The sequence below is a fragment of the Leucoraja erinacea genome, chromosome 3 (assembly GCF_028641065.1).
Source record: "Leucoraja erinacea ecotype New England chromosome 3, Leri_hhj_1, whole genome shotgun sequence".
Classification (NCBI taxonomy): domain Eukaryota; kingdom Metazoa; phylum Chordata; class Chondrichthyes; order Rajiformes; family Rajidae; genus Leucoraja; species Leucoraja erinaceus.
Genome location: NC_073379.1, coordinates 71,921,917 through 71,938,506, shown reverse-complemented (window position 1 = coordinate 71,938,506; position 16,590 = coordinate 71,921,917). Strand labels below are relative to the sequence as shown.

At 41.2% G+C, this 16,590-nt stretch overlaps 1 protein-coding gene across 3 annotated transcripts in view; it reads left to right on the top strand.

The window, feature by feature from the left end:
* The window catches only part of ercc6l2 (excision repair cross-complementation group 6-like 2), a 96,763-nt gene that overhangs the window by 3,419 nt on the left and 76,754 nt on the right, over positions 1-16,590 (top strand). For 2 of the 3 annotated variants that reach the window (XM_055632911.1, XM_055632910.1), the window contains exons 2-5: positions 1,973-2,056; positions 2,187-2,608; positions 8,660-8,779; positions 14,780-14,973. In XM_055632911.1, coding sequence (XP_055488886.1) covers positions 2,044-2,056; positions 2,187-2,608; positions 8,660-8,779; positions 14,780-14,973 — 749 coding nt within the window. In that variant the 5' untranslated portion in view covers positions 1,973-2,043. The remainder of the gene's footprint in view (positions 1-1,972; positions 2,057-2,186; positions 2,609-8,659; positions 8,780-14,779; positions 14,974-16,590) is intronic. The other variant, XM_055632912.1, reaches the window with a different exon arrangement.

Here is a 16,590-nt window from a genome sequence, read left to right as displayed (position 1 = left end):
GAAAAGAATATGTGATTCTGTTTGTAGTTTGTTTGGTTGTTTGTTGTTTGTCTTTTTGCACAAAGTCCGCGAGCATTGCCACTTTTCATTTCACTGCACATCTCGTATGTGTATGTGACGAATAGACTTGACTTGACTTGACTTGACATTGATTACTTTTCAATCACATAATGGATACTAAGTCACATTAATTTATTTATATGTTATTAATTTACTCATCTTATTTCAAGAGCTGTGTGTTAACTTTAGGCCTTCTCTGGTTCTAATTGACTGCGTACACATTGTATAGTTATCAATACCGAGTCTGCTATTGTTCCCCTTATCTTTTCTAAATTTTCTCTCAACAGAATGCTTCCCTTAACGTACCGCCCTCTATCATAAATAACTTGCAGTGAGGAAAACAAATAAGTTTGTAGATATTACCTAATTTAGTTTAAAAATAGCAGAGAACAGACTTGCCAAAATTTTAACAACTTGGTCTGATGAGCAGTGAATGCTCTTTAATGTGGGAAAATGATAACAGCTGTCAACTTCTCTACATCGGTCAGACCAAGCGCAGGCTTGGCGATGGCTTCGCCCAACACCTCTGCTCAGTTCACAATAACCAACCAGATCTCCCGGTGGCTCAGCACTTCAACTTCCCCTCCCATTCCGAATCCGACCTTTCTGTCCTGGAACTCCGCCATTGCCAGAGTGAGGCCCAGCGCAAATTGGAGGAACAGCACCTCATAATTCTCTTGGGTAGTTTACACTGCAGCGGTATGAATATTGACTTCTTCAATTTCAGGTATTCTTGCTTTCTCCCTCCTTCCCCTCCCCTTCCCAACTCTCCCACAAGCCCACTGTCTCCGCCTCTTCCTTTCTTTTTCTCACTCCACCCCCCCCCCCGACATAAGTCTGAAGAAGGGTCTCGACCCAAAACATCGCCTATCCCTTCTCTCCATAGATGCTGCCTCACCCGCTGAGTTTCTCCAACATTTTTGTCTCCCTTTGATTTTTCCAGCCTCTGCAGTTCTTTCTTAAACAATAAAAAGATTTGCATTTATTCAACGCTCGTCAAGTTCTTGGTATTCTTAGCACTTCACGCTTTGATAATCTAGGAAGTACTTTTTTTAAATGTGTCCATTGTGACTATGAATGAACAAGAATTTTGATGTTGGGAATATGAAATAAAAACAGTAAAAGCTGGAAACACTCAACACTTGAGGCAGTATCAGTGGAAAAAAAATACACGGTTAGCATTTAAGGTTGAAGAAGTCCCTCCCAGTATTTTCACTTTTTATTTTCTTGTGTGGCAGTATTGGAAATGCAACAAACAGCAAGGTCCCTCAAAGGGCAATCTGATAACTAGATATTATGCATCTAGTTGTTTGCCGAGAGGTGAATATTGGCTAGTCTGCTCTTCTTCAAGTTTATGCCATGGGATCTTTTATGTCGTCCTGACATGCTCTTTGGTTTAGTAGATATTGACAACATTAAGATAAATCCTGTTTGAAAAGCAGAAAGAAAACTAGGGATACGAAGAACTGGAAAAAAAAGGAAAATTCTGGAACCATTCAGCTGGTCAGACAGCATCCATGGAAAGAGCAATGGAGTTGATATTTCAGAATTACATTTTTTCTCTTCACCTATCTGCAATTTAAGATGTTTAATTTTTAAATGTTTCTAGTTCTGATGAAAGGTCATTTAAATGTTAATTGATACACTTTCCAGCAATGCTGCCTAACCTGAGTACATCCATTATTTTCTGTTTTTATGATAATTCATGTTTGTAAGTGATAGGAGCAGGATTAGGCCATTCAGCCCATCAAGTCTACTCTGCCATTTAATCATGGCTGATCTAAATTTCCCTCATAACCCCACTCGTCACTTGCTGAAAACATTTGGCCATGACAGGGTAAAGAGGATCTTAAAATGCATAGCCAAATAATTATAGATTATTAAATTTTGTTTTATAATTTATTTTTTTCAGAAGCTGTGGAAAATATGCACTGGAAGGTTTTCTCTCAAATCGAGCTGCCTCAAACTTAGAAATGTACATCAATGCTAATGGCAGGTAAGTATCGGAGAGCCATAGGCAGATGAATAATGTTCTTTGCCATCTGCAATTGACTTGCTTTAAAAGCCAATACCAAACGATGGCCATTTATTTTGTTTATTCACTTACTGAATTTCTTTGTATGCAGAAAACTGGTTTGTTGGTGATCTTGTTCTTGCACCTGTTTCTGGAGATGAGAAGCTATCTGAAGCCACAATAAAGTCTATTTCTAAAAATGAAAATGGAGAAACTATAGCACTTTTAAGATTTTCAAATTTCAATGAAGAGATTGTGCCAATAACCAGACTACAGAAGAAAAGTAAAAGTGAACGTTGGAAGGGTTTTATATTTGATGATGAAGACTTGGAAAAGCCTTTCTTCAATGACAAAAAGACATCAGGGCCCAAGACCTCTTTGAAATTGTCCGATGGAGGTATATGCGTTCCACATACAATTAACAGATACCTGCGAGACTACCAAAGAGATGGAATACAGTTCATCTGCCAACATTACTTTCATGGAAATGGATGTATCCTTGGTGATGACATGGGACTTGGAAAGACTGTACAGGTAAGTAATTTGACTGCAAGATAGTCTCCTTGTAATATTAGAGTGTGAGCTACAGTATTGGCCCCGAGGAGCCCACAGTTGGTTTCCCTTTACTGCAAAATTTGACATTTTCTACATTTGGGGCTAGAAGATTTGCATTACAAGGAAAGATGGCTGCACTGTATCAAATGTAAAATGGGCTCTTTAATAACAGCAGAATAAAACAGTTGTAGAGACATCCCTAAATGAATGCCTGATGAATTCTATTGCAAAATTTATCCATTGCAATGATTTCAATTTAAGAAATTACATTATAATAATGTTAACAGTTGTATTGGTTTAGATATAGATTTATTATTGTCATGTGTACAGAGGAACAGCGTAAAGCTTTGTTATTCATTCTATCCAATTAAAACAGATAATACTATAGATACATACAATCAAGCCAATCTCAAGTACAATAGGTAGATCAAAAGGAAAGGCGCAGAATATAGTTTTCAGTATTGTGATATACCAGTTCCGGAGACAAAGATCATTGTCCTCAATAAGTCAGGTGGTGGTAAATTGGACAGTACCTTAGCTTATCTTTCACGATTACAAGTCCAAGGAACCCTGGATGTCAAGGGGTAGTTTACATTGAGTTAAAAAAATACTTCTGGAAAGTTTAGAGAAATGAATTGGATGAGGGCCAGTAGACATATGGAAGGTGGCAGTGGTGAATTAAAATTAAGTCATTAGGAAAACAGAGAGGGCATTAAATGGCAGCAGTGGGCAAGATTTAGGAAATCTGCTCAGTACATCATGTGTATGGTAAGGGCAAGAGGATATTCAGGAAAAAAAGTAGATCCCATTAAGGAAAAAGTGGCAATCTGTGCATGGAGCTGGAGAATATGTGTGGTCGTAAATGAAACCTCCTTATCTCTATTCACTATGGAGGAGAACATTGAACATGGAGAATTCAGGAAGCAGTATATTGCAATTGCAGATAATTTGTTGTCTAAAATAAGTTACAAGGTGGTTTAATGGTGAATAAATCACCCGGGCTTGATGAGATGTATTCCAGGATGTAAGGGCAGAGTGCTGTGGCTATGAAGGAATGCTTAAATTTCTTTGGAGACTGAGTAGATGACTGAAGGGCAGGAAATCTGGTACCTTTATTCAAGAACCGCAGCAGGTAAACCTATTTAGATGAGTACTTGTAAAACCATGGCATAGAAATATATCAGTCAAATGGTAAAAATGGGATTAGTGTGGAAATATTGAATTTATTGTTTAAATCTTGTGAGGATACCTTCTCCACCATGCATTCCAGATTTCCACCATTCTCTGGTTCCAAAAATATTTTCCTCAAATGCTTTCTAAGTCACATACTGCTTACCCTAAACCTATGTGGTCTGGTCTAAAGCAGCACTGCTAAGGGAAAGGTTTCTCACCGTATCACTTCTTAATGGCTTAATGGACACAGCAGATCTAAGGATGACTACATAAGAGAGGGATGTTGAAGACTACAAATTTGGAAAGGTGGGGAAACGTGGTCTGAAACCATGCTTGAAACTTTGAGCAGGCAGAAATACCTTTGTTAATATTGGAGGTGAATAATCCATGAACACATGAAACCAAAGAGAATTTTGGCGATGGCCTGAGAGAAGATTGGAAGAAGATGTGATGTGATTGGAGAAAGAGTAAGGCTGTGGCAGTAAATGTTTGAGTGCAGAGAATCTGCCAAGGAAATGGAAGTGGTCTGTAATGAAAGTAATCATTATCAGTAATCACGTTGTTTATATGAACTTTGGCAAGATCCTGCATGGTAGTCTGATTCATAAGATTAGACCACATGGGATCCAGGATGAGCTAATCAATGGAATACAACATTTGGCTAGGTGGCAGGAGTCAAAGGTTGGTGGTAGAGGATTGGTTTCTCAGATTGGAAAACTGTGGCCAATGATGTGCTGCAGGAATCGAAGTTGGGTCCACTGTTGCTTGTCATCTATATTAATAATTTGGATGAGAATGTTGTTGCCATTATTAATAATTATGCGACTGATACCAAAATTGGTGGTATAGTGTAGCAATGTTACAAAATTTTGAGATTTTAAAAATCGTCTGCAATTTATCCCATCAGATAAAGCATAAAAATAAGTTTAATTTGACACCTAATTCACTTTCATATCTTCAGTATTAAAAATGTTATGGCCATTTTCATACTCGGAAATTAGCATCTTGTTCCCTATTGATTTTCGATTGACTTAACACAAAAGCTGTGATCGAGGACAGTGAAATGGCCATAACTTTCTTAAAAATTAAGAGAACTGAAAGAAATTTGCAGTTATTATAGATTGAAGCATTCTGAAACAAATATGAAACAATCTTACTTGGATGACCTGAAATTAAAGCATATAATTAGTTAGTTACCCAATTGTAGCTAATTCCAAACTTCAATTGCTAGATCTAAACATCTATCCATTTCTTAAGAAAAGGTTAACATTTTTAAATAGCCTAAAGTGTCCAAATAACATTCACAAAGAATTCACAATAAAACATGATTTTTAAATCTCATTGACATTAATTTATAGGCCAAATGGAAGGAATTTAGTGTTCAGTTGCTGTAAATTAATGGCCATTTAAATCAGCTTTTGAGTGGGATCCTGTGGAACTCTGTGGCACGCGCTGGTTTAGAACATTCCCATTGCAGTAGATTTATACCCCAAATGCCCAGAAAAATACTGCGGAATTAATGGGGCCCCAAATTAGCTACTCGCAATATTAAACTTTGTATAAAGGGATCTTAAGAAGCCCTTTTCAATGTAAAAATAAACAACCTATCTTCCGTTGTCCGCTGTATGAGATCCGTCCCGTTGTCGGCGGTCGCGGTTTAGAGGATAATTTTTAACTTACTATAACAACTAAATGAACCAATATAGTTTAAAAATAGCTCCAGCGAACCAACGTCCCAGCGATTTTTCGTCGGCAGCTAAGTAGGCTGAACAACCTCGATTTGGATAGCCTAGGGTAAATCACGTTTTAAACCCGCCCCCCCTCTCAACGGCGCCAAACTCACGCACACGGGCTGGGACAGGTCTGCAGCGACGCTGAAGGTAGGTTTTGCAACATACCTATATAGTGGACAGTGAAGAAGGTTATCTAAGATTATGACAGGCTTAATGTTAATTGGATAAATGGACCAAGGAATTGCAAACGGAATTTAACTTTGACAAGTTTGGAGTGTTGCACTTTGGTTGGTTAAATCAGCACATGACTTGCACAGTAATTGGCAAGGCCCTGGAGAGTATCGAAGGACAGTGAGACCTACGGATCCAAATGCATAGATCCCTGAAAATGACAACAGAATGATGAAGAAGGCATTTGGTATACATGCCTTCATGGGCCAGGGCATTGAATACAAGGGTTGGGATACAAAGGTGTACAAGATATTAGTGAGACTGCACTCGGAGAGTTGCGTGTGGTTATGTTCGCCTAGCTGTACTGTCATTAGGTAAATAGATAAAGATGAATGGTCACAGTCTTTTTAGCAAAGTTAGGAGAGGTAGGGTATCTAGAGTTAGAGCACAGAGATTTAAGGTTTGTGGGGAAAGATTTAAGGAGACCCCTGGGTCAGCTTTTTCACTCAAGGTGGTAGGTATATGGAATGAGCTGCCAGGCAAATGGTAGACAAAAGTACAATTACAACATTTAAAAGATGTCTGGCCAGCTTCATGGATCAAGAGGTTTAAAGGCCAATATAGGCAAATGGGACAAGCCTAAGGACCTGATGCTATGCTGTGTTCTCATATTTTGTCTTTGAGAGGTAGAAAGGAGGGATATAGTATGAGTGTCGGAGAATGAAGTTAGTCATAGAGAGATGCAGCAATGAAACTGACCTTTTGCACCACTATATGTTGACCATTAAGCACCCATTTTTATACTAATCTTACTCTAACCCATTTGATTTTCTCCTTATTTCCTTCAACTTCCCCCAGATTTTGCCAATCATCTACACAGTTAGTAGCAATTTAAATTGGCTAATTAAACAGCAATCAGGAAATCTTTGGGATTTTGGAGGACACTGAAGCACATGTAAGAAATCTACATGGTTACAGGCAGAACATGCAAACTACACCCATAGCATCAGAGGTCAGGATTAAACCTGTGTAGCAGCAGCTCTACTAGCTATGCCATTGTACCACCCCTAGACAGTAGAAGCCAGAAACTGCCCTGATATTTGAGAATAACCCTCGAATTGAAAACTTGGATAAGGAAAAACCTGAATAAAGACAAAAAAGTCGTAGTAATGCTAGATAATCACATCAAACCCAATGATGAAACAGACCAAAAACACCTTTTCATGTTCCTGCTACCATGGGTGTGCAGAAATTGGATTTGTGCCATGGAGTGGTAAGTGTAAGCACATAGTGGGGAAGGAGATAAAATGCGGAGGTCGGGTATCACACTAAAGTTGTAAAGTTTGGGAGGGTTTTGTGAAAGGAAGGAATCAAAGCCTCGGATTTGTATTGCATCTTTCACATCACTGAAGTCACCTCAAAATTTTTTTTACTGCCACTGAATTATTTCTGATGTCATGGTTAATTTGGTAGGAGTGTGCAATGTCACACAACAAACAATACTGGGGGCCTCAACTTTTCGCCTTTACATGATGACTTGGTTGAAGGGACAAAAGTATGGTTGCTAAATTTGCTATTAAGGAAATGATAGGTAGGAATATATGTTATGCATAGTGTGTAAAGATGTCACAGGTTATGGCCTATGAAAAAGGAAGTGATTTTAAAGGAAGTGTATAAAACATTTAAATAATGAGGAAATGAAACATTATGAAGAAAGGGAATAGAAGCAGGATGGGGTGGAGAAAGTTATTATCACTATTCCCCACAAAGTATCTCTATACATAAAACTCTGATCTTGGATGTCTATGTATTTGTGTGATGTCTGTGTGCGGTACACTTCTCCTCGAAAACACGACGCGCTAACGGTGGGATTTCTATATATTCCGATAGAAATTTAAGCTGTGGTCAAACATTGCCTTATCTGAAAATTTCATGCATTATTTCTTGAGTTATTTATGAAAATGTTCAAAAATCTCAAATAACTTAGAAAATAAACGAGCTGATGACGTCACAATGGGTCTGCTCGCGCGGCCTGTGCGCACTGTTTTCCAAGTACAGCCTGCTGAGCACTGTTTTCTACGCGCGGCGAGTTACGTCAACCCCCCCCCCCCCACCCGACTCGCAGTCATTTGGTTGCCGCTTGCTGTGTGCCCCGCAGCCCACTTGCTCGCAAAACCACCCGCCCAGCTCCTCCCCCCCCCCCCCCCCCCCCCCCCTCCTCCCCCCCCTCCTCCTCCCCCCCGCCTCTCCTGCCCTCCCCTCTCCCCCACCCCCCTCCACCCTCCCCCTCCCCTCCCCCTCCCCCTCCACCTCCCTCCCTCCCTTTGCCCCCTCTCCCTCCCTCCCTCACCCCCCCTCCCTGTGTGTGTGTGTGGGGTGGTTAGTGTGTGTGTAACGCCGTAGGCTCACCCCCCTGCAACCTCACGTTGAGGGGATGGGACCCAACGGGTCCCACTTGGTCTAGTAATACTATAAAATTGACAATGAGGATTGATTACAAATCTAGCCAGTTCACTTTTGTGCTCTCTTGCTCGCAGGTCAGGTGGAGAATCGGTAATGTAGTCTTTACCTTCGATACACTGAGCCAGTGAATTACATTAAAAATTAACACCCAACCAGGATGGCAATAGTTTTACTCCATTATGAGATATTGGCAAAATCACTGTCTTTAATTCACAATCAATAATATTCATTTTTCGAAAACGGGATTTACTCTTTTGATGTAGTTATCTGCACTGTTTAAATAATTAATCGAGTGAAGGCAGTCGACACTCATATTAATACATCACCGATATTTATCTTCCGTGAAAACATATTTACTCTGTTAAATTGTAAAGTGGTTGAGTTTTATTTGACCTATTTAGCTAACAAATTGAGTGGAGATTGTTCTTTATTTAGAATTGAAAACCAATATTTTTCAATTGATTAATGTAATAATGTTTTCTTCTCATAGGTTATTTCCTTTCTAGCAGCTGTACTTCATAAAACGGGGACCCGAGAGGATATTGAAAATAACATGCCCGAGTTTGTACTGAAGACTATGAGGAAGGAATCCAAGTCTCTCAATGACAAAGTAATTCTTTATAACCTCAACCTTCAGTTCTCACTTTCTAAGAAGTCACGGTGAAAATGAAAGCTCATGGTACAGTAGGTATGGATAGAAGATTGGCAGGCTAGCAGGAAACACAAATAAATGGGACATTTTTGGATTGGCAAAGTGCCACAGTGAGTAGTACTGGGACCACAACCTTTTACAATTTATACAAATGATTTCAAGGAAATAATCTAATATATGCTTGCTATTTATGCTGTCAACACAAAAATGGGTAGGACAGTAAATTATGAAGTAAACAGAGTGAAAAAGATAGCCTAAATGAGTGGGCAGAAATTTTGCAAATAGAGAATAATGTTTGAGAATGTGACACTGGGGGGCCTGTAACTTGTATGTGCCTGGGGATTGTTGCTGAGCCCAATGCTGTTTATCATCTATATCGACAATTTGGATGAAGGCACAAGGCATGATTAGTAAGTTGTTTAAGAAGGAACTGCAGATGCTGGAAAATCGAAAGTACTGGAGAAACTCAGCCAGTGCGGCAGTATCTAAGGAGCGGGGGGGGGGGGCGGGAAGAGGAGGTCAGAGGGCTAAGGGAGAGCTGAGAAGGGGAGGAAACAATAAGGGCTACCGGAAATTGGAGAAGTCAATGTTCATGCCGCTGGGGTATAAACTGCCCAAGCGAAATATGAGGTGCTGCTCTTCCAATTTCCGGTGGTGCTCACTTTGGCCATGGAGGATGACTAGGACAGAAACGTCTGATTCGGAATGGGAGGGGGAGTTGAAGTTCTGAGCCATCGGAAGATCAGGTAGGTTATTGCGGACCGAGCAGAGATGTTCAGCGAAATGATCGCCAAGCCTACGCTTGGTCTCACTGATGTAGTTCAGGTGACATCTAGAGCAGCGGATGCAATAGATGAGGTTGGAAGAGGTGCAGGTGAACCTCTGTCGAACCTGGAACGACTGCTTGGCTCCTTGAATGGAGTCGAAGGGGGAGGTAAAGCGACAAGTGTAGCAAGGGAAAGTGCCCAAGTGCGGCTGCAAGGGAAAGTGCCCAGGGAGTGGGTGGTGCGGGTGGGAAGGGAAGAATTGACCAGGGAGTTACGGAGGGAGCGGTCTTTGCGGAAAGCAGACGGGGGGGAGATGGGAAGATGTGGCAAGTGATGGGGTCACGTTGGAGGTGGCGAGAATGACGGAGGATTACTTGTTGTATGTGACGGCTGGTAGGGTGGAAGGTGAGGACTAGGGGGACTCTGCCCTTGTTACGAGTGGGAGGATGGGGCGAGAGAGCAGTGTTACGGGGTATTGAAGAAACCCTGGTGAGAGCCTCATCTATAGTAGGGGAGGGGAACCCCCGTTCCCTGAAGAATGAGGACATTTCCGATGCCCTGGTGTGGAACACCTCATCCTGGGAGCAGATGAGGCGTAGACGGAGGAATTGGGAGTAGGGGATGGAGTCCTTACAGGAAGCAGGGTGGGAAGAAGTGTAGTCTAGATAGCCATGGGAGTCAGTGGGTTTATAGTGGATGTCGGTCAGAAGTTTATCACCTGCGATGGAGATAGTGAGGTCAAGAAATGGCAGGGAAGTGTTGGAATTGGTCCAGGTGTATTTGAGTGCCGGATGGAAGTTGGTGGTGAAATGGATGAAGTCAGTGAGTTGTGTGTGGGTGCAGGAGGTAGCACCAATGCAGTCGTCGATGTAGCAGAGGGATGGGGCCCCGGTACGTCTCGAACAAGGATTGTTCGACGTACCCTACAAAGGCAGGCATAGCAAGGGCCCATGCGCTTGCCCATAGCTAAGCCTTAGTAAGTTTGCTGATACACTAAAATAGGTGGTATTGTAGTCAGTGAAGATGGCTATCATGAATTTCAGCAGGGCAAATTGGCCGAGGAATGACAAATGGAATTTACTTCAGTTAAATGTGAGGTGTTGAATTTTGGGAAGTCAAACCAGGGAAGGACCTTCAGAGTGATGATAAGGCTCTGGGGAGTCTTGTGGAGAGGAGGGATCTAGGAGTACAAGTATATAATTCCCTTAAACTGGTGTCACAGGTAGATAGGATGGTGAACATGGCTTTTGGCGCATTGGCCTACACCAGTCAGGGTATTGAGTATAGAAGTTGGGATGTTATTTTATGGTTGTACAAAACGTTGGTGTGGTCACACTTGGCATAGGCTAAGTCTTAATTCTTTGGAACGCAGGAGGCTGAAAGGTGATTTTATATGTAGGTGTATCAAATCATGGGAATAGAAGTGAATGCACATAGTCTTTGTTTTACAAGCATAGGTTTTAGACGAGAAAGAAAATATATAATTGGAATTTGAGGGCAACTTGTTCGTGCTGAGGGCGGTGTATTTATGGAACAAATTGCCAGAGGAAGTAGTTGAGGCAGGTAGAATAACAGCACTTAAAAGATATTTGGACAGGTACATGAATAGAATGGGACAAACACAAGCAAATAGAACTAGGACAATTAGGATAACTTGGATAAGTGCAAAGTACAGGCATCTTGAATTTTACACGGTGGGTTCCATTCTTGAGGATCAGTGCGTAATTCAAAACCGCATAACTTATACATATAAGCAACTACGATGCCAGGTGTAAATTTGAGCACGTTATTCAAAAAATATGAGTGCAGAAATCAGTCTTTGATATTAAATGAACAAGCATGTTATTTCAAAAACACATAAATCAAACATGCATAAAATGAGAGGTGCCAGTATTGTATTTTGGGAAGTTAAACCAGAGGAGAACTTGAACAGTAAATGGCACCTGAAGGGTGTTGTGGAACTGAGAGACTTAAGGTACAAGTTTAGAGTTCCCTACACATATCGATACAGATAGACAGGGTGTAAAGAAGGCAGGTACACAAAAAAGCTGGAGAAACTCAGCGGGTGCAGCAGCATCTATGGAGCGAAGGAAATAGGCAACGTTTCGGGCCGAAACCCTTCTTCAGGGTGGTAAAGAAGGCAATTGGTTTCCTTACTTTCTGCAGACAGAACAATGAGTACAAGAGTACAGGCTCAGGAATGTGAGCCTTTTCTTCCTCAAAAAGCAGTGGAAGCTGAATGTTTGAATATTCTTAAAGTACTAGTTAGACTAGTGATAGGAAAGGGGGTGAATGTTATCATGGGTAGACAGGAATGGATAGCTGAGGTTCCAATAAGATGAATAGTGGGCTTCCTTGAAAGCCAGAGCAGGTTTGAAAGACTAATTGTCATTCATTTGTCCATCAGTAATCTGTTTTTTTAATACTGGAACATTTCTTCATTAAATCCGAAAGGAAGTTGCTATTAAAGGTGATATTTCAAATATTTTCTTCTGATGTCTTTGATGCACTGTTTTGTTTACATTGTTTAAACATCTTTTTAAGAGAAATTGCAATTTGATTTCCATCATGTGCCCTGTGCATCTGTCTTCAATTATTATGTCTGCAGCAGTAATTTGTGACCCCAATAATATTAAATCAAATCATGAAGTTTGGTTCAAGTCAACTATAATTTCCTCTCTTCAGAAAAGCTGACTAGTTTGAAGAATAAAAAATGCGGGAAGCTTTAAATTTTTTTTTTTTTGCCATGGATCCTATATCTTGAAATATCCCTCGAGGTCGAGGATGATGGTCTACGTTCCGTTGTTTTTATGGACTCTCAGGTGGCTTATGAGTCCAATCATGGTTTTGAAAGTTCTTCCAGATGGCAGATCGGGCTTTGGTTGTTGCTGCCTCTCTTTCAGTTTTCTTCTCTTGTCTTCTAATTCTGCACATCTGTTGTCTTTGAAGGTCACTGTTCCTTAGTGAATGATGGTGAGCCAAAGTTTCCTGTCCTTGGCATTGGTTTCCTAATTGTCGATGTCGATTTCACATTGCAGGAAGAAATCAATTGTCTAACCAGTTTGTTGATGATACCTTTAAAAAGTGTTAGTAAGGAGAGGTGTGATGGGGAGGAGGAGGTGTCCCTTTCTGCATGGCCCTCTAAACCTTTCCTATCTATATTGTTCCAAGTGTCTGTTAAATGCTGATATTATATCTGCCTTAATTATGTTCTCCAGCAACTTGGTCCATATAACTGTGAAAAGTTGCCCCACAGGTTCCTATTAAATCTTTCCCCTCCTACATTAAACCAATACCCACTTGTTTTTGATTCCCCAATCCTTGAAAAAGATGGCATGCATTCACCTTATCTATTCACCTCATGATTTTATACACCTCTATAAGATCACCCCTCAACCTCCTGCACTCTAAGAAATAAAATCCTGCCCCAACTCTCCCTGTAGCTCAGGCCCTTGAATCCTGGCAACATCCTCATGAATTTTCTCTGCGCCCTTTCCAGCTCAATTACATCTTTCCTATAGCAAGGTGACCAAAACTAAACAAAATATTCCAGGTGTGGCCCCACCACGTCTAGTACAACTGTTAACAAAATGCCCAACTTCAATACTGTTCCCTGACAGATGAAGGCTAGCATGTTAAAAGCCTCCCTCTCCTCCCCATCCACCTATCATGCCACCTTTGGGGAATTAGGTACTAGTACTTCTAAAACCCTCTGTTCTATTATACTCCCCAGGGCCCAATCCTTCACTATGAAAGTCCTGCCCTGGTTTGACTTCCCAAATTGCACCACCTCATACTTACCTGAACTAATCTCCATTCATCGTCCCACTTGCCCACCTGGTCAAGATACCATTGTAGTTCTTGATAACTGTTTTCACTGTATAAAATATCACTTATTTGGTGTCAGCCCAAGCTTACTAATCATGCCTTGTACATTCTCATCCAAATCATTGATATTGATGACAAACACCAATGGGTCCAGCATCAATCCCTGAGGCACACCAGGCCTGACAGGCCTCCAGTCCGATAACAACATTCCACCACAATCCTCTGCTTCCTATCATGTAACCAAATCTATATCCAAGCATTGGACCTAAAATTGGATCACAGGAAATAGACTAATGACTGATGTCATTACAAAACCACTAACTCCCACAACTATCTCGACTACACTTCTTCCCACCCTGCTTCCTGCAAAGACTCTATCCCCTACTCCCAATTCCTCCGTCTACGCCGCATCTGCGCCCCCCCCCCCCTCTAGTCACAACAGAGACAGAATCCCCCTAGTCCTTACCTTCCACCCCATCAGCTGTCGCATACAACACATAATCCTCCGAAATTTCCACCACCTCCAACGGGATCCCATCACGAGCCAGATTTTCCCATCTCCACCCTTTTCTGCCTTCTGTAGAGACCGTTCCCTCCGCAATTTCCTGGTTAACTTATCCCTTCCCACCCAAACCACCTCCTACCTTCCCCTGCAACCGCAGAAGATGCAACACTTGTTGCTATACCTGTACCTCCTCCCTCGACTCTGTCCAGGGATCCCGACAGTCCTTTCAGGTTAGGCAGAGGTTCACTTGCACCTCCTCCAACCTCATCCACTGTATCCGCTGTTCAAGATGTGGACTCTTATACATCGGCGAGACCAAATGCAGACTGGGCGATCGTTTCGCGGAACACCCGCCTGAACCTACCTGATCTCCTGGTTGCTGGACACTTTCCCATTCCTACACAGACCTTTCTGCCCCCATTGTCAGAGTGAGGCTAAACACAAATTGGAGGAACAGCATTTCAGACAGTATTTCGCTTGGGTAGCTTGCAGCCCAGTGGTATGAATATTGATTTCTCTCACTTAAGGTAGTCCCGGCATCCCCTCTTTCTCTCTATTCCCCCCCCCCCCCCCCCCCCCCCCCAAGTTGCACTAGCTTCTCATTTTCACCCCACAAACAGTAAAAATGAACTGTTCACTTTATCATCGTTACTTATTTGCTTATCTTTCGTCCATTGATCTTTATCTTTCCACATCACCATCTATCTCTCTTTTCCTTTATCCCTAACTAGTCTGAAGAAGGGTCTCGACCCGAAACGTCATCCTTTCTGTCCAGAGATGCTGCCTGTCCCGCTGAATTACTCCAGCGTTTTGTGTCTATCATTGGACCTAAAACTTCTTTTTTATTCTCTCTCGAAGATTTTCCTAATAATTGCTCCATTATCCGTGCTGTATAACTGGAAAAATGAACTGGACACTTGGGGTTACTTTAGAGTTTATATCTTGCATGGCAGCAAGAAAGACCACGCATTCAACTGCATCCGACGGAGCAAGTGTGAAATTGCCTTGTCTACTTATGAAACCGTCCGCCTCTGTCTAGATGAGATCAACAGGTAAATAGCTTGTATATTACAATGCATTTAATATTGGATTGCTTTGAGTTGATACTAATATATATTTGTTATATTTATAGCATACTTACTGTGGAATAGTTCGAGTACAGAGCTTCTATCTACCTGATGTTGGCCAGAATTAACATCAAATTAGCTGCTTTGCATACTAATTTAACAAGATATGGAGGTTCAATATATTTCAGTTAGGGCAATGGAATTAAAGCCCAGGTGAAGATAATATTTGAGGAATTCCAATGGAAAAGCTGTTATAACGAAACCAGCACTATTTGTATGATGAATCATGATACAACCTGAAAATTCCTCTAGTTGATTTCAGTTCTGCAGGTACGAGATGCACCAATGAATCATGGTTGCACTCATATTTGCCAAGTATTCACAGTGAATTTGAGAGGAGGATGGGTATGATATTTATCCTCTTGCATTAGTTCCACAGTTAAATTGTTTTACAGTAAATTCACAGCTAATAAGAAAGCAATGTGCAATGTATGTTTAGTATTTTTCATCCCTGCCTTCTTGCCTCTGACTCTTTCAATTGTTCCAGAAACTGTACGTCCCTCTTCTGGAAAGCTTGACTCAATCAGGGCACTGTTTTCATAACCACCAGTTTGTGAGGATAGGGAAAGCAGATGGTGCATTACTCCATCTTGTTGAACACAGGTGACGGATGCACAAGTGAAATGGTAGAATTTGTATTACTGGCAGTTTGTTGATCCTGAAGCTAAACTTTGGAGAGTAGACTTTCAACCCAGGCGGTGAATTAGAATAAAAACAAAATCTGGTGCAAGCATTCAGCTGGTTGGGCATCAACTGTGATAAGAAGAACAAAGTTAACACTTCAGCTTGCAGTCTCTTTGTCAGAACTGGGACAGAGAGGAAAACCGTTAGTTTTAATTTGCAGAGAAGAGGGAGTGGTGGAAAGGATGAGTGGGTTGTCTCTGGTAGGGTGAGGCCTGGTTAGTCATGGAGACAAGTTGAAGATGTGGTAATGGAGGCATTTAAAACAAATTGGCATTTTGTTCTAAGTAAAGATTCAGAGAAATTCTGAATTATTCTGAACTTTATCTTTTTCTTTCTTGGAGATAAAAACATTTTTAGATAGACATTTGCTGTGAGAGCTGCAACATTTCCAAAGTTAGAACTACTCTGAAGCTAAGGCAATATATGGGGAAATTGGGGCAGTCAGCATCCTCAGAGACCCACACCGCCCTGGCCACATTCATTTCACCCCTGCCATCAGGAAGAAGGTACAGGAGCCTGCAAACTGTAACGTCCAGGTTCAGGAACAGCTTCTTCCCTAAAGCCATTGGGTTATTAAACACTACAATGTCAAATAAGCTCTGGACGACTAGTTATTGCTATTATTGCACTATTATTGTTTGTTTTTATGTGTGCGTATGCTTGTGTATGTGTATTTACACACACTGAACTTTTTTTTTCTCATTATATTTACAGTGTATTATGTTTACATATTCTATTGTGCTGCGGGAAGTAAGAATTTAATTGTCCTATCTGGGACATATGTCAATAAAACGCTCTTGACTCGTGAAATAAAATCAATATTTCAGATGATGTTTTATCAGATCTTGTTTATCTAAC